Source organism: Fistularia commersonii, chromosome 8, assembly GCF_037954325.1.
Source record: "Fistularia commersonii isolate RoL2024-O1a breed Wild chromosome 8, RoL_Fcom_v1.0, whole genome shotgun sequence".
Lineage (NCBI taxonomy): Eukaryota > Metazoa > Chordata > Actinopteri > Syngnathiformes > Fistulariidae > Fistularia > Fistularia commersonii.
In genome coordinates this window covers 4,505,187-4,523,006 of record NC_141291.1, presented here as the reverse complement: position 1 = coordinate 4,523,006, position 17,820 = coordinate 4,505,187, and the positions used below count along the sequence as shown (strand labels likewise).

The 17,820-nt window shown below is 45.9% G+C and overlaps 2 protein-coding genes across 2 annotated transcripts; both read right to left on the bottom strand.

Annotated features, from left to right (window-relative positions):
• Positions 1 to 3,698: 3,698 nt before the first annotated feature.
• LOC147231653 (thrombomodulin-like) lies at positions 3,699 to 4,912 on the bottom strand. Its single transcript, XM_086150588.1, has one exon. It carries the CDS (start codon positions 4,892 to 4,894, stop codon positions 3,866 to 3,868), a length of 1,029 nt encoding a protein of 342 aa, XP_086006714.1. The 5' UTR covers positions 4,895 to 4,912; the 3' UTR covers positions 3,699 to 3,865.
• Positions 4,913 to 5,829: 917 nt separating this feature from the next.
• On the bottom strand, positions 5,830 to 9,338 carry cd93 (CD93 molecule). The gene has a single exon (XM_086150587.1). The coding sequence runs from the start codon at positions 9,222 to 9,224 to the stop codon at positions 7,533 to 7,535; it is 1,692 nt and encodes a 563-aa protein (XP_086006713.1). The 5' UTR covers positions 9,225 to 9,338; the 3' UTR covers positions 5,830 to 7,532.
• Between the last annotated feature and the right edge of the window lie 8,482 nt (positions 9,339 to 17,820).

The window sequence follows — 17,820 nt, the reverse complement described above, 5'->3', positions numbered from 1 at the left end:
TCTGTGTGTGGGTCGCTCATGTTCCTGCTTGGGTTCCTCCCACAGTTTAAAAACAGCGAGTGAGAGAGCGACCGGTCGGATATATCCGTATGTGACTCTGTGATTGACAGCTGACCGCGCCCCGCCTCTCGATCATTATCAGCTGGGATTGGCTCCGCCCCCTGCGACCCTGAAAGCAGGATAAATAACAGGGATTACATCCCCCTATCCTGGTCTGCAGAGGAAAACCTTTTATTCTGCCTCCTCTAACGCGCTCCAGGAAGGACTCCTGGTAACTTTCCATTAGGCTCTTCTGGGAGCTTTCCAGAACATTATGAGAATTTCACTAAAACAGCTTGGTGGGTAAGACCACCACCCGAAGATATCTGCCTTTTTTTGTCCATTACAGACTGCACTGAATCTTTTAATGTTTTTATTATGAGCTATTTTGTCTCTCCGGTCCTTTTTGCACATGTCTGCTTGTAGCGTTAGCATGTGACTGCTACTTAAGTATCTCCTTACCTGACCAGTCCGAGTTAGCGCGCCTGGGGCGAGCTTGCATTAGCTTACCCGTTTTCAATGCATTTTGACATATGCTAACTGTAGGTGGAAGCCCATTAGGTAATTACAGTTAGATTGGCTTTTGAACGCTCCTTATCATTAATAAAACGGCCTGCGAACAGAATTTTCAATCAAATTTTGAATCGAGTTGCGAACAAACAAACATACTCATGGGCTTTCTGCCTTGTGGGGTTGTAGCGTAGAGGCAGCTCTGTGTGTGCTACTCCACGTTGTTGACATTGTTGTGTTCTCCTGTTATAATATTTTTTTTCAGTAAATTAGCCCTCATTATGGCTCCCAAAAAGTCAAGAGTGCTGGAGTTCAGAAGAGTTGAGAATTACAGTGGATTTGATGAAAGAAACTATGGCTAAATATGTACGTAGGGATTGTGTTACAGATCTCGCTAAGCTTTACAACGAACAAATCATCTGTACAATCCTGAAGGACCAAGACACGCTAAAGACGGCTGATGTGGCGAAAAGGGCGATTATGCTGACGAAGCAAAGGTCTCCAGTTGTAGAAAAAGCAGAATAGTTGTTGTTGGTTTGGATGAATGACAGACAGCTACCTGGAGATAGCGTTAGCATTGGTCTCATATGTGGGAAGGCTTTACTTTGGATGATTTTGTGACGGAAATGCCGAGTACAAATGCTAGCAAGAACATAAAGAACGGCAGAAACACAGGAATAATTCAGGTTATCTTTAATTCCTTTCCATTTTTTGGCCATAAATAAACCCACAAAGAAGTTCCCATTGAGTGCAGTATGTATTTAAGGGCTGAAGAACGGATCAATGACGTTTACACTGATTTCAATGGGAAGAAATGATTTGTCTCTCAAAGATTTTGGTTCACAAACACGGCCATAAAACAAATTAGATTTGTGAGCCGAGGTTCTGCTGTATCGGCAAATACTTCAATATGAGTATATTACAACTAGTTCGTACTAGTTATTAACTCTTAAAAACTTGATTAAATTGTAAAGCAGCTACAAATAATATTTCAACAAATAATAATACTGAATTAGCCCCTCCCCCTCTGGCTGATCAATACCTACTAGCTCTCTTTGGGTGCAGGGACGAATTTATTGATGTGACCCTTGATGGGTTAATAATTTATCACCGTCATTACTATTTATTCACTTTTCTTTATATTGTATTTCAGATTTTTTTTTTGTATGCATAATTTGTTTGTAAATTGGCTGACATGTTATCTTTTAAACAAAAAACAACGGGAAAAAGCGATGCTTTCCATTTCTTTCGTGAGTGTCTGTAAATCCCTGATGGATGGGGAGAGGCATATAAAATATCACGCAAAGCGCGGTGGAGTCGTTGAAGAAGCGTCTGCTTGGAACCGTCTCCTTACTTCCCGACGCTCCAGCTTCACCTGGCTGGGGGGGAATTGAATGTTGCACAGGTGTGATGGGCAAATGAAGTACCCCCACTCCCGCTGGATTCGGGTAACTGTAAATATCTGACTAACCAAATAAGGATCCTGCCAGATCATACGTCTCCTTGAGTCTGTAGGTGGTGAAGTAAAATGACCCCACACCTCACCACCTGCCTTTCTGCAAGGTGTTTTTCAACCATTAACTGTTGCACAAGTCCCTGTTGATTAGTCCCAAGGTCTTGGGCCTCAGACATGCCCTTGAATGCTGTTCCCAGCTGGTTCCAGGCTTCTCCGTGACCGTCAGATCGCTGTTTAGTCTGACCCGGTTTCTCAGGTTCATGATCCCCCGTCGGCGCTCGGCTCTCCGGTTTAGCAACAGCGTTATCTGGCAGGCTTCTTCCACCGCGGGAACGAAAACAAACCTATGCTGAGTGAACCAGATAACGACCGTTCAAAGTTTAACCCCCCCCTCGGTTTATTGAAGGACAGCAGGGGTTGGTTTTCAGGGCAGGCCCGAAGTTGCTTTGGGTGGCTCCGAATATTATGTAAGACCCCCATTGACCCGTTTTTCTCCAGAGCCGAAATTCAATCCTCGGCCAACCCTGCTGGCATGTCACCGAAACGCCTCTAGTATCACACCTAGTGGCCAATCTGGGAAACTACAGCCAGATGGACACCTGGCTTCCACAATCTGTTCATGCCAAAGTGATGAAAGGTGCTTTTCAAATTGATTTACTATCATCAATAGCATCTTTTTTTTTTATTTTTTTTTATTAAAGGTCAGTTGTTTGTCTCTATATGACTGGCAACATGTCCACCCTGAGTGAAGGTATAGACAGTGAATGAAAGGTTTTATTATCATTACTACTATTCTTGTTATTGTTGTAATTAGTATCGTTATTATTGTTATTATCATTATCATCACCAATCTCATCATTATTATTATTAGCACTAGTCCCCTGTCATAGTTGTGATTTCTCTCTGGAATCTGATGTTTCAGAAAACAGTAACTCATGAGAGAAACAGATATTTCCAACCTGGATAATACGAATAATACTTCACGTTACATCCGATCAAGCCGACTCCGATAACCAAAGGTGAAATCAGACGGCAAGAGAAAGGAAGGCAAATCATTTAACCATCACCCGCCACAGATTAGGTTAATTGAAGTTACATTTTCATTTACATTGGAAATAAATCTGAAAGTGAATGAAAACCTTTTTTTTTTGTTTTCATCCGACATTACAGTTTCATTAGCGGTGCTAATGGACCTCCTGTTTTATTTAAAAATCCAAAAAAATGACGGATATCAGGTAATATTGACTCTCCACCTCCACACCCAATTCATGATATATTTTTATATCCTTATCGTGCTTTGGCTGCCGCCTCAGCAGTTCCCTACTACTTCCCTTCTACCTTTTTATAAAAAAAAACAAAAACAAAAACAAACATTAAAAAATAATAGTAATAAATATGAATTTTTTATACATATAATATGTAATTATTTAAAAATATATACATATATATATGCGCACATATTTTTTTAATACATATATTTTTAAAAATTACATACATATATATTTTTTACATTATATAAGTATATGTATATTTTTTTTTTATAAAAAGGAACATCTGCAGCGTGCCATGTTCTCCAGCTGCAACGGCATCATCTGACCACAAGATGGCAGGGTCGACAAAGGGACAACTTTAAATTCCAACAGGCGAGAGTAAAATAACCAGTCATTTAAACATTTGAAATACCAACATTAACTGCGATTTTGATACCATATTTATTTTTAATTTGTACATTCAAATTTATTACATTTATTTGTGTAAAAAAAACTGCGTCCGTCAGAGTTGGGGCGCGGAATCACGCAATCCGATCGACCCACGCACACGTACGATTTTTAACTGTTCCACCGCGTAGAGCCTCGCCGTTCACACGAAGGCAGCCGCGCTCGCCACCGCGGCCGCCAGCGCCCACGCCCACGGGAACCCGTCCGGCGAGGCGCTGTCCGTGGGGCAGAGGGTCTTGCCTGACAGCTCCGACGTGCTTGACAGCTCCGACGTGCTTGACAGCTCCGTCGTGCCTGACAGCTTCGGCGCGATCACGCACTTGTACTGATCCACGAGTTCGAATCCGGCCTTGCACGTACACTTGAAGCTGCCGTGGGTGTTGTGGCACAGTTGGTCGCAATAGTTGTTCTCGCACTCGTCGATGTCCTCGCAAAAGTCGTCACTGAGGATGTAGCCGTCGGCGCAATCGCAGCTGCCGTGTAAGCACTTGGCCTTGCACCGCGGGGCCGCGCAGTGCGGCTTACACTGCTTCGGATCCGCGGGGTCCGGCGCGAACCCGAGTTTACACCCACACGTGTATCCCTTGACCACGTCCACGCACGTGTCCTTGCAGGGTGCGTCCGCGCAGCGCCCGGGGAAGACGGACGGCTCCGTCGGACAGGAGCCCCAGCACAGGAAGCCGTCGGCCGCGTCCTCGCAGGGCAGCTCCGTCCAGAGCCGCGCCCCCGCGGAGAGCGCCACGCAATGGGGCGCGCACACTTTCCTGCTTTGTTTCCACTCGATGGAGCGCGGCGTGAAGTCCCCGTGGGCGGCACCGATCCACTCGTAACTTCGCAGCGGCGCACACAGGTCGCTGCAATTGGTGAGCAAACTCAAGCCGATCCAGAGGCTTCCCTCCGGCTTCTCCCGCTGCAGAAGCTCCAGGAGCGTTTCGGCCGTCGGGGGCTGCAGCGTCAGCAGCTCCCCGCCGGCTTCAATGCACCGCTCCCTGGCCTCCCCCGAGTCCACCGCGTCGTGGTGGACGGCCACGCAGGGGACCCCGGTGCACAGCGTCTTGCAGCTTCCAGCCTTCGAGGCATTGAATCCGGTGGGGAGGCCTGCTAGAAGGCCCAACACGCAGAGGATCCGGACCGCCAGGGTCGAACCGCGGAATGCTGCTGTGCAGGACATCGTCTCGTCGGGCCGCCGGCCCGGCGGTGCGTTTAAAGCCAGCGACAGCGGAAAGGGAAGTTAAACACAGGAAGGAAGGGAGATTAAAATGTTTGAGTGCGTTTCAAGCTCTGGCTTTTTCCACCCAGCCCAGCCTCATAGAAGAAAAAAAAAGGCCTTGTATTTCTATTTGTAGTTTTACATCCCCAGGTTTTTCCCGCATCAACCACAAATCTCTTAACACACTCCTATCAACCGCTGTGTGATTTGCACATTTTCCACTACACAACCCATCTTGCCGCACTCCTCCCTGCAGGCCTCCGTGCGTTCATCCGCTTTCCCCCTTGCATTGGTATCCTCTTCTCGCACACCTTCTAACTTCGTGTCCTCTTTTACTATGTCCATAAATCTTCTCTTTGGTCTTCCTCCAGACCTCCTGCCAGCCTCCGTCTACTGATATAGTCATTATCCCACCTCGGCACGTGACCAAACCGTCTCAGTCTGGCTTCTCTGACCTCCTCTCCAAACCATCTTACATGTGCTGTTCCTCTGATGAACACATTCCTGATCCACCCCATCCTTGTCCCTCCCAAAGAGAACCTCACCATCTTCATCTCCGCTACCTCCAGCTCTGCCTCTTGTCTTCTCTTCAATGCCACTGTCTTGAAACTATCTCTTGTCTCACCTCTGTCTTGTACGCCTGCTCACACTCCAGATCACAATGTCATCTGTAAACATCATGGTCCATGGAGATACTTGTCTGAGCTCATCTGTCAGCCTGTCCATCACCACTGCAGGCCTCAGAGCTGACCCCTGATGGAGTCCCACCTCCACCTTGAACTTCTCTTTAACACCCTCAGAATACCCCGCCACTATCTCACAGCAGTCATACGTGTCCTGCACCCATCTAACATACAAGTAGCATGCATACATATAAATAGGACGCACAATTTGCGTGATTTCTTCATGTTGAAGATCCTTTTAGCACATTTATTTAAAAATATATACACACACATAAAGAAGTACTAAACAATAAATAAGATGATATGTGACTGATATAGTTTTCGTGACGTGAGAGAAGAAAATCCATTTTTTCCCTTTCGATCAAAGTGGTACCTTCCAATCAAGAGCCGATTTTACAGTGAGCGAATGAATCGGTTTGAGTCTTCATCTGAGTGCCAGAGGGAAGTGAATAAAAAGAAGATGAGAGAGAGGGAATAAAACACGAAACCCCTCACACAAACACACACACACACACAAACACACACACACATATTATACAGACATGTTGTTCCAAGTCAATGACCTCATATACATCAAATTGTGTGAGTGTGTGCGTGTGTTTTATGTTTATAATGATATGACACACGAGAACCTCACACACATTCCACTGTGTGATTTAAGTCTCTCACTTGTTTCTGATATGAAACCAACCAAACCCTGTGTGTGTGTGTGTTTTCAGGTCTGTATATAACATGGGGTAATCTCGTACAAAACCTTGTGTGTGTGTGTGTGTATGTGTGTGTGTGTGTGGTTACCTAATACAAACTCAATGTGTGAGAGTGTGTGTGTTGTGTTCAGTTCTGTATATGACATGGGGTTATCTCATACAAAACCCTGGGTGTGTGTGTGTGTGTGTGTGTGTGTGTGTGTGTTTGTCTTGTGTTTTGGTCTGTATTTGACATGCAATAATTTCATACAAACCCTGTGAGTGTGTGTGCGTGTGTGTGTGTCTGTGATTAGGCCTGTATATGAAATGGGTTATCTCATACAAAAACTATGTGCGTGTGTGTGTTTCTCAGAATGACATGGAATCATCTAATACAAGTCCTGCATGTGTGTGTTTAGGTCTGTATGTGACATGGGGTTTTCTCATACAAAACCCTGTGTGTTTGTCTATGTGTGTATTTTAGGTCTGTATGACATGGAATAATCTCATATAAACTCTGTGTGTGTGTGCGCGCGCAGGTGTGTGTGTTTAGACCTGTATATGACATGGGGCTATCTCATACAAACTCTGTGTGTGTGTGTGTGAATTTGTATATGACATGGAATAATATCATGCAAACTGTGTGTGTCTGTGTGTGTTTAGGTCTGTATATGACATTAGGTGATCTCATACAAAAGCTTGTGTGTGTGTATAGGTCTGTATATGACATGGGGTCATCTCATACAAACTCTAACTCTATGTATGTGTGTGTGTTTCTTAAATTTGTATGACATGGAATAATCTCATGTTATCTCTTACAAAACTCTGTGTGTGTGTGTGTTTTAGGTCTGTATATGAGATGGAATAATGTCATACAAACCCTGTGTGTGTGTGTGTGTGTGTGTGTTTAGGCCTGTATATGACATAGGGTTATCTCATACTAACACTATGTGTGTGTGTGTGTTTGTGTGTGTTTGTCTTAAATTGTAGATGACATGGAATAATCTCATCCAAACTGTGTGTGTGTCTGTGTGTGTGTGTGTTTAGGTCTGTATATGACATTAGGTGATCTCATACAAAACCTTGTGTGTGTGTGTGTGTGTGTAGGTCTGTACATAACATTGGATGATCTCTTTCAAAACCCCGTATGTGTGTGTAATCATAAATTACATCAACTTTACCATAAATTATCGATTTTGTACCCCCTCCCCCGCACCCCCCCGCCGCAGGTCATAGGTCATCGGTCGGGACGGACGCGTAGAGTTTCTCCAAGCGCGGGTCCAGGCCGGAGGGCACCCAGCAGTATCCGTCCGCCGTGTTCTTCTTCTTGGCCTCCTGTCTGGACCGGGCACACCTGAAGATGGCGATCGCCACGGTGACGGCGATCAGGAGCAGCATCGGGACGACGGTACCGAGGACGCAGATGAGCACCTTGGCACTGACGGCCGTCACGGCCACGCCGGCGCTCATGGACGTGTTCCCGGAGGCCTCGTCCTGCGTGGCGTTCCCCACAACTAGGAGCGGGACCCCGGGCGTGGGGCCCGTGGACCACGTGGAGTTTCTACCCACTTCCTCCGTGACGTTGGACCGGAAGTTCGTCCCTTCCGTGGACCACGTGGAGTTTCTCCCCTCTTCCTCCGTGACGTTAGACCGGAAGTTCGTCCCCTCCGGGTCGCACGCGATATCGTCGGGAAGTACAGGGCGGCCGTCCGGGCAGGCGCACGAGAAGCCGCCGACCGTGTTGACGCACGCGAAGGTGCACGGGCCACTCGCGCACTCGTCCACGTCCGAGCAGGTGATTCCATCGTCGGACGGCGCGAAGCCGCCCCAGCAGAAGCAGGCGAAGGACCCGATGGTGTTCAGGCATCCGTGCTCGCACCGCGACAGCGCGCACTCGTCCACGTCGACGCACTCGCCGTCGACCATCTGGTAGCCCGCGGCGCACGCGCACCGGTAGCCGCCCTGCGTGTTCACGCACACCTGAGCCGCCGCGCACACGGGCGCCCGGCACTCATCCACGTCGGTGCAATTGCGCAGATTTGCGTGCAGCCGGAAGCCTTCCGGGCACGCGCAAACAACCCCGCCGGACTCCTCGGCCACGCAACGGTGCTCGCACGCGCTCGAGGCGCACGGGTCCGCCCTGCAGGACGCGCCGTCTTCCTCCAGCGCGTACCCCTCCGCGCAGGCGCACTCGCCATCGCGGCAGAGGTGAGCACAACCGCCGTTACCGACGGCGCACCGCACGCCCTCCCTCCCGCAAAACGGCCCGGGAACGTTCCAGCCGTACGAGTCGCCGCGCGTCACGCATATGGCGACTTCCCCCCGGCGGTCCCCGCACACGATGTAGGCGTAGGTAGCCAGGGGCACGTAGTCCATGCCGGGCCTCAGCGGATCCTCGGAGAAGGGCGGGATGTAGGTGACGTTCCCGGGGCCCCGCAGCTCCAGGGCCCCGCACATACCCTGGAAGTAGAACTTGCAGGCGTAGGAGGTCCTCGTCCTGCAGGCTCTGTCCGTCCACCCCAGCCGGTCCGGGTGGCCGACGGAGACGCAGCGCTCCTTGCACGTGTCCGTCGGCTCGCGCTCCCAGTTGGAGTAGCCGGACTCGGCCGGTCCGGACACCCAGTTGAACCCGCGCAGAGGTTTCCCCGCCAGCTTGCAGTCGCCCTGGTTCAGCTTCAGCCCGATCCAGACCCGGAGCGTCCGCGGCGTCAGGGAGAGCAGCCGACGCAGGGCCTCTTCTTCCTTCCTGTCCCGCACCGTCATCAGGTAGCCTCCGTTGTCGTGGCAGCGGTCGTTAGCCTTCCTGAAGCTCACCTCCTCGTAGTGCAGGGTGAAACAGGCGTCCGACGTGCACAGCGTCTCGTGCGTGCCCGCGACCGCGCCGGCCAGCGCCAGCAGGAGAGCCACAGGCGGCGCCGCCATGGAGAGCGACGAGCTGCCCCTTCGGGTTTCGGGGTGAACGGCGGTCCTCCTGAGCCCGAGGAGGGAGCGATCCTGCTCCTCTATCCTGATGGAACTAAAGGTGGAAGTGCTTCTCGGCGCCGGCGCCCGGGCTCTCGCTTCCACCCCCCCGACCCCCGCTTTTTCCGTTCTGGGATATCAGAACAATGGACGGCTCTGCGGTGTTTTGACTGGTTCTCCAGATGTCTCCGGCCCCCGGGGCCGGGCCGCGCTCTCGGCTGACTCCCATGATTGTGGCGGCTTTACAATGTGCAAACACATGACGGCTCGGAGCCGCGGTGACTCGATCGGGCGAGCAATGGCCGCACGCCGTGACCCCCTGACCCTCGCCGCCCCTTTACTGGTATTATGGCAACATGTGTTTACTTTGTAATGAAACACTGTTTATATTTGTTGTTTTTTTTTTTTTTTTTACACACGGGTAGCATCGGTGCATAGCGATTTTTTGTGAGCTGTTCACTGTTCTTAATCTTAAAATACCGATCTTAGGGCGCTGCAGTGGTTTGTGCTTTCGCTTCAAGGAAAGTTTGAATGACGGCCTGAATGGTTGTATGTTTACCGTATTTTGCGGATCATAAGGCAAAATATCAATGAACGGGTCTATTTCCATACATAGGGCGCACTGCGTTATAATGCGCACGATGAAACGTTGGCTATATAAAACGAAACAAAACAGTTTAGTCAAACTTTATTCATGTCCTTCATCTCGCTTTGTTCCATCGGAAATTCTGTGCTTGGTGCCGTTCATCAGCTTGCTTCCTCCACTTCCGTATCATGGATTCATTTATGTTGAATTCTTAGGCGTCTGCTTTATTCCACTGACAGCCTTGAGTTTGGATCCTGCTTCGTAAGCATGTCTCTTAACAGGTGCCATTTGTGGGGGTCCTCATTCCCACAAATGTACCATTTTTCCAAAAAGTGGTGGTGGTAAGCGTACTACGTGCTGTTCTCTGATTGGTTTGTGGTTGCCAGCGATAGCGGAAACCTGAAGTTAGCGTGATGTTGGAACAACGTTGTATTCCAGCGCTACATAATTCGTTAGCTTACGTTGTCTGACGTTGCAACCTATTCAACCAAGGAGCGACTTTAACATAACGAAACATTTTGACAGATGTTTTAGCGCAGTGTGCCACATAAAACTGGTTGGACATCAGTAAGCACAAGAATGCATACATAAGGCGCACTGGATTATAAGGCGCACTGGATTATAAGGCGCACAGACAATTTTTGAAAATTGAAGGATTTTAAGTGGGCCATATAGTGTGAAAAATACGGTACTTGGCATGTTGGTGAGAGGGTGAATGGTCATATGTCTATGACATGAATGAGAGGATGAATGGTTTTATGTCTCTATAGGGTAGGTGTGAAACTGTGGCCCGTGAGGCCATACCAAAGGACTATTTGAGCTTGCAAACTGGTATTCTAGCCAACAGCGCATGTACCGCTCATACCTACAAATCCCAAAATGCTCTGGGATCTGGGATGCTCTGTTTTTGTGCGAACATAAATACAAAAATAAACCCCAGAAAAGCCCTCTCCTCTGTTGACAGCAGTCATAGCGACCTTATGCTAATACTGGCGAAAAGAAAGGCAGAAGATCGTAGCAGATCAATGTGTAGCAAACTGAGCCATAACTAACGTGTTCTTTATGCACTTTTTCTTGCTACTCCAAGACATCAACTTTCACACTCACTGAAAGATATTATTATTATTGTTTTTTTTTTATTTTACATTTATCATTAGCCTGTGGAAAAAGGATACTGTTGAAATTTAATTCAGAAGGAGAGGGTGAATTATTGCATGCTTCTTGGATGTGGGAATGACAGGGTGAATGGTTGTCTGTTTATATGGCGTGTTAATGCAGCGCTTCTCATTTATTTTCTGTTTCATTTATTCCCCCCCCAAAAAGAAGAAAAAAGAAACTATAAAATCTTTAAAATTGTTAGATGTGCACAAAATTGTATCTGTATTAACATTAAAGAAAAGCAAAAGGAAGAAATATAGATCAACTTGCAACAAAGAATAACTTTATTAACGTTTAGCAACATAACAGTGCTCGCTGGTTTCAAAAAGCGGGATGATTGTTGCTAATATTCGGCACGTTTTTGCCGAAGAAACTCAAATGGGGTTTAATGTTTTATGCCTTAATTTATTTGGCTTCACGCTGTCCACTGACAACATTTTTCGACACAGTAAACACAGCGGTCTTTCCTCGTCTCCCACTTTAGTCACAGTGAAGCCAAGCTTCTTTAGATGCTTACCCAAAAAAAAAACGTCATAGGAAAACATATTTAATTTTGTATTTTTATCAAACCTTTGTTCACTTTGTACTTTTCCCGCATTCATCCCTAACTGGGCAACGGATGTGCGTGTTTTTTTGTTTTTTTCTCAAGCTCATTAATCACAAACATAACACAAACTTAAACCAAAAACATGTTTTTTTCCCCCCCCCACAAGAAACAATGGAGAAATGACCAAAAAGCTCTATTCACGCAATGAGAACCGATGTAGATAAACGTCACAGACCGCAGCTCGCGCTTAGCGGCCCCTTTGCTTGCCAACAGACGTTTTTTTTTTTTTGCGTACTAAGGCGTTTACCGCTTGTAAACCGAGGTCGTTCACATTTGTCAGAGAATGAAAAGAGCAAACGCAGCCTGCGCCGGAAGTCAAGCGTTTTCATCGGGGGTCGCTTCCTGTCGTGCCCTGCCGTGACTTGCCACTCACCTGGAATTGACCACCTGGCCTCCGAGTGTGTGTGAGTGTGTTTATCCACGCATACCTGCGTATCTAGATGGCGGATCAGCGAGGCAGCCCGACATCCTGCGTTTGTCTGAGTGCAGAAAGTGTACCCGTCCACTACAATGGCAGGAAACCCCCCTCCTTCGCCCCCCCGGAGACCAGGACGGCTTGTAAGACCTTTACTATTTTTCCATTTTTGGTGGCAAGGGTGTCGTTATTTATTTTCAGAGAATGACTGGTTGTGTCTCTCAAAGTTTATAACTTCACATCTTCCTAATTCTTGACCGATATTTGCAGAAGCCCCTGCCCTACTTGACGCCGCCACTGGATTTGTTCATCACCGAACAAATCCGGTACCAGTCGGTGTGACTCTTTTGAAAGATTCTCAAGTCTTTTACAATCCGGGTGTCCCCGAAGGCTCCGAGGTTCTCAACCCGAGGCCCGTCCTCCTGATGGTGGAACCGGCTTGAAGCCACGGCAGGTGAGCGATCGTCCAAAGAGGCGGGGCTTAACACGGACGTGTCAGCTGTCAATCATCCAGCCGGTCCCTCTCAGGAGGTTCACGGGAGGATAAGCAGTGAAGCTACTGAATGAATAAAAGAGTTCTGGACGAAAGGTGACTTTTGACGGGCGTCTGCATGATCGCGGTGGATCTGATTCGCCTCCCGCCGCTCCAGTTTAGACCAAACTCTGCCAGGAGCGAGTCCCTCCCGGAGGGCGGGGATTAACAATCTCTTGGATATCGACTCCCAGTCCACTGTATCCAGATATCTGTCACTCCCCCTTCTTGAATAGTATTGCAGACCTGTGTGTGTGTGTGTGTGTGTGTGTGTGTGCATGGTGATTCGAAAATAGGCCCCCTGTCAGTGGTGTTTGTTTTCATGCGTTATTCAAGCCGGCTTCTCACGACACAAAACTTTCACCAGCCGGTGGAAGATCGGCGAATATCGATATTATTACCGCTGAGAGTCAGACGCGCATTAAATGTCACGGCTTTGGATCCTGGCTGCGAATCCGACTAACGCCACATCGGCATTCTGACAGGCGTTCGGAGCTCGGGATGCGAAGAGGAAATGAAGCGACGACCCCGTCGAAGCCTCCCTGAGCATCTGCTTCTTATAGTCATTATTCATTCATTATCCAAACCAGTCACATCTCAGTGCTTGTGTCAACCCAAGCTTATCACTCCAGGCCAGGGATGAAATCGCGAGGCTCCGCCCCCCTGCAGGGCGTGGGGAAGGCGCCCTCACATTACTGTGAGAATTCCAACTTTAGTTCTGGTCCAACCAAAACATCCAAAAATCGGTTGGATTCTTCCCAGTTTCGACTCAGACAAGTTCTTTTGTGAATGTTTGTCAAGTGAAGTCAAGATTTTATTGATACGACGCCAAGTCACAACCCAGTTGTTTGATGACACTTGCCATGTAGAGCAGGTCCGGACCGCACCGAGAGAATTTAGAGAAACCCAACGATATCTCAGGACGGGAATTATCTCTCATGACTAATACCAGTAGCACTGACAGTTGACGGCTGAAATGATACAATTATAGCTTTATATTCATTACAAAAAACAACAATGGCCACCTGGTGAGGTGTTGCGGAAGATCAAGATCGGCGAAATGAAAAGGACAGTGACAGTTCCCTGAGTGCGTCGCTTCTCCATTATTTTCTTTTATGCCACATTTCGTGACCCACACACTCTCTGCCGCAACTATAAATGCGGCATTTTATTGTCTATAAAATTGTTATATGTACACCTCTGCACAACACTGTATTTTATTATCATTATCGGGGTTGTCTTTAGGCGTTGCCTTAATTAATCTGGCTGTCTGCTGCGACGCTTGCCTCGTCTCCCGCCGTCGCACAGTGAACCCAAGCGCTCCGTAAGCTTTGTCATATTTCCTCATCTTAGCTTTCGGTTGACTTTCGTTTGTCTCCTCATCTCCGTTTCTCACCGCATTTCTTATCATCCCTGTTAAATACTTTCCCATGGTGTCTCTTGAGGGTTTGTTCACTGCATTTTATATTTCCTGCTTTTTCCTGTGTGTGCATGTACTCAAAAAAACCAAAGAACAGCATGTTCCCCAGCGGTCGCACACACTCCCGTATTTGCGAAGCAACGTCACACGCCGACGCATTAGACATCCCTTTTTCGGCATTTTGCGACGAACCTGGAGCTTCACGTCATCAACAGGAATCAGGGGAGGCAGGGCAGGCCGTGCCTCACTTGCCAATCTTGAAAAAGAAAAAAAAATGTAAAACTGAAAAAAAGAATTAAATGGTGATATTATCATTGATTTTACACTATAAAGGTAGTTTTGATTTAACTTCACCAGTTTTAGATTGTTTAACTGTCATATTTACTGCTCAAATACTGAGAAGAGCTGTGTGTTGCAGTCGTGGACTGTAGACTCAACGTAGATTGCGCAATAATGTCTTTCTGCCGGCACGCTCTGTGCTAAGACTGTATGTAACTAGTTTCTTGATCATAAATCATTACTGAAATAAAGATACCACTGTATATATTGCTTTTTGTTACCTTTACTCTTTGTATAAACAAGTGTGTAGTGCGTTGCTCCTGAAATTCTACTACAAAGTAAATTACATTTTATTTATGTAATGAACACATTTTGAGCTTTGGCCTTTCAGAGCATGTAGTGGGGCCTTGATCTGAATTTTAAAAATAAATTGGGAAAAAAAATTCACCGTGTCAGTAAACAATGAAAAATAATTATTTGCAAAATATCTTCATAAATATTTATTTTACCTGGTTTATGGGACTTCTGCTCCCGAACTTCTGCACACAGCATCTGCAAATCGGGGCTATACCGGCTTCGGGGATTGTGATGTTTATTTTGAGCGTCGAAAAATAATAAACGTAATTTCATTTTAGTATTTCAATATCACAATAATCTTCCAATTTAGAAGCAAAATAAAAAAAAAAGGAACTAAAACAAGTAAAATACACTTTAATTAAATACTTATAATTTATTTTCCCAAACCACTCGGAGCCGCGGTGTAAGGATGAAAGAGCCACATGCGACTCCGGAGCAAACACCACATTCTCCATCTTATTCGTTCTTGGGGTGCGCTTGTTTTTGTCTCAGGGTGTTGCGGGGTTTGTTGAACACCCTTCGGAGTTTCTCCGAAACACCAGCAAGGTATGGTACGACGATATTCTGCGTTTCTGCTTCTGAAACTTAGGAATGTAGAACAGGAGACAACAACAAATGAAAGAACTTTGATGGCGGGCAGGCCTCTCCGATTTGCATATTGCAGCTTTGCCGGCGTGCGGCAGCTACTTGAACAAACAGGCCTTTTTGAATCGGCGCCTCTGGCTCGTGGTGTCCTGTAACATTTTGTTTGTCAGTCACTAGTCTGCACAGGGAATAGCAGAGGCACAGAAAGTATCTTTCTATTCAAGTCAATCAGAACTCTGCACGAGCAAAAGGTCAGAGGCAGATCTGAGGCTTTCTGCCAATGTGACTCAAATTATATATTTTTTATTATATAAATATTATTTTTTATTATTTTTTATTGTTTTTATTTATTTATTTCATTTTTTTTATTATTTCATATTATATTATTTATGATATTATATATATATATATATATAATTAATATATATATATTATTATAAATATATATATTCTTTTAAATGTATAATTTATTATTGTTATGTTTTACTTGAAACTCTGGCACAACAATTTCCTTCGGGATAAATAAAGTTGTTCTTATTCTTATTCTTGTATTCTTATTCTTATATAACATTTCTTTTAGAAATCCTGCTCACCGCCTGTGTTTGCTCACATACACCTTAGAACTCAGAACTCAGATCTAAAATGTACATGAATAATACATAAAACCATCAAAAGGGCGCTCCTTAAACCCCAGTCCCCTGGATCTTTAACTTTGTTAAGTAAGAGCTCCATATGTGCTCATCCTCCAGGATAAGCGGTGTTAAGAATGTATGATGAGAAAAAAATGTGATTTCTGATTCATGCTTAGCAGTGGAGGACATCCAAGACGATGGACTCTCTGGAGGAATGTTGACAGACGAACCACACGTCCAGGACGTCCTCCTTCTCCGAGATTTAAGGTTTGTAGTTTTGGAATTAACAAGTAAGCAGTATTTACATTTGTTCTGCAACAACCAATTCGTTTTGAATCCCCGCCGTCCTTCTCGTGAAATTGTATTGTACCGGACGAACCCCAGCGGCTGAAGGGAGGGGACGTACACGGCATTCTGGGCCGTTAGCGTTATCTTCCAATTTCTCTTAATCTCATGTTTGCACTCTGGCTTGGGGTTGGTCTGCAAATAAGCAGTTAATTCTCTCAGGTCTTATTTGCCGTCTCATGTCCGGGCAATAGTGTTTTTTTTTTTCACAACACGGCTGCTGAATTCTATTTCTTTCTCGTTTTATTTTATATATGGGCCCCTGCGATGGACTCGGGGCCGGTCCAGGGTGAACCCTGCCAGCTGGAACAGACTCCATGCATGTGGTAGATATTGGATGGATTTTCTTCAACCTTATTGACGCTGCCGCCTATTGTGGTTGGCTCATATCTGCGCGCAGGTTTTAACAAATCCAAAAACCTCCAAGTTGGATATACATTGGAACTAGAACAAGTGCGTGCAACCAGCAGGCCTTTGGTTGGATTGACATGGTCTGTTGAGCCGCATTTTGGAATAACGATGCATTTTGTAATAAACGTCCAAAATGTAATAACTTTTTCATTTCATTTTGTAGTAAACTGTCGCATTTTGTAATAAATTTTGACTCATTATGTAATAAGTTATTACATATTAAGAAGATTATTACAAAATGCACTTGCAACTTTTTTATTCTCTAGGAAATGTAATAACATGGTGAAATATGTAATATCAATTCCAAAGCATAGTTTATTTGTTTGTTAATTGTATTTTATTTTTCTTTAAAGTATTTGTAAAAGCGAGGCCTATTATTAGTATCACTATATTAGCCTAGTAGCAATACTTAGCAATTACTATCAGTACACTATTCAAAGGTTGCATTAACAGAGAATATTCCATAAATTCCATATTATTACATCTCCTAGAGAATAAAAAAAGTTGCAAGAGCATTTTGTAATAATCTTCTCAAATTGTAATAACTTATTACATAATGCGGTAACATTTATTACAAAATGCGTTGGGGCAGTTTATTACAAAATGCGGCTTTATTACAAAATGAAATGAAAAAGTTATTACATTTTGGACGTTTATGACAAAATGCACTGTAATTACAAAATGGGGCTCAACATGGTCGCCAATCTCTGTAACGGAATTAAAAGTAAAAGTAAAGGCAGGATGTTTGCAGGACCCATCTGGCAGCAACGACCCAGAAAGTAAACAGCGTAAATGTGCATTTAACAGTATGAAAGCTCGTGTCCGACCCGTGGGAAATGCACGTGGCCTCTGCTGTCCGAAAAAAAAAGGGAAACTCCCCTGGTGTTCCTGAACCTGTACCTGGACTCGACAGAAATCCCCAGCAGCCGCTATGGAGACGGTCACCTAGCAAGCTGCCCGGAGCCACGTGGATGGCGAGGTTAAGTTTCTACTGCTTGGTGAGGCTATCTGACCTGTAGCGCCGATGTGGCTTGACTTGAAACTTCTTTGGGTCTGCATTGGAGACAGTAAAGTGAATTATTAAACTTCTCGGTTCCCGGGGAAGTCGGGAACGGCTTGGACGTCAAGTCCTGATCGATTTCCATAAGACCTGGACGGCGGCCGGGTGTTGTCATCGATGTCTAGCGCTTCTTGTTTATATTTGATCAGGCCTGCCTCTGGCTCATTGGA

What these genes read in the sequence shown, in the direction of transcription:
- LOC147231653 (XM_086150588.1), bottom strand. Translation starts at nt 4,894, where the DNA reads ATGTCCTGCACAGCAGCATTCCGCGGTTCGACCCTGGCGGTCCGGATC.
- cd93 (XM_086150587.1), bottom strand. Translation starts at nt 9,224, where the DNA reads ATGGCGGCGCCGCCTGTGGCTCTCCTGCTGGCGCTGGCCGGCGCGGTC.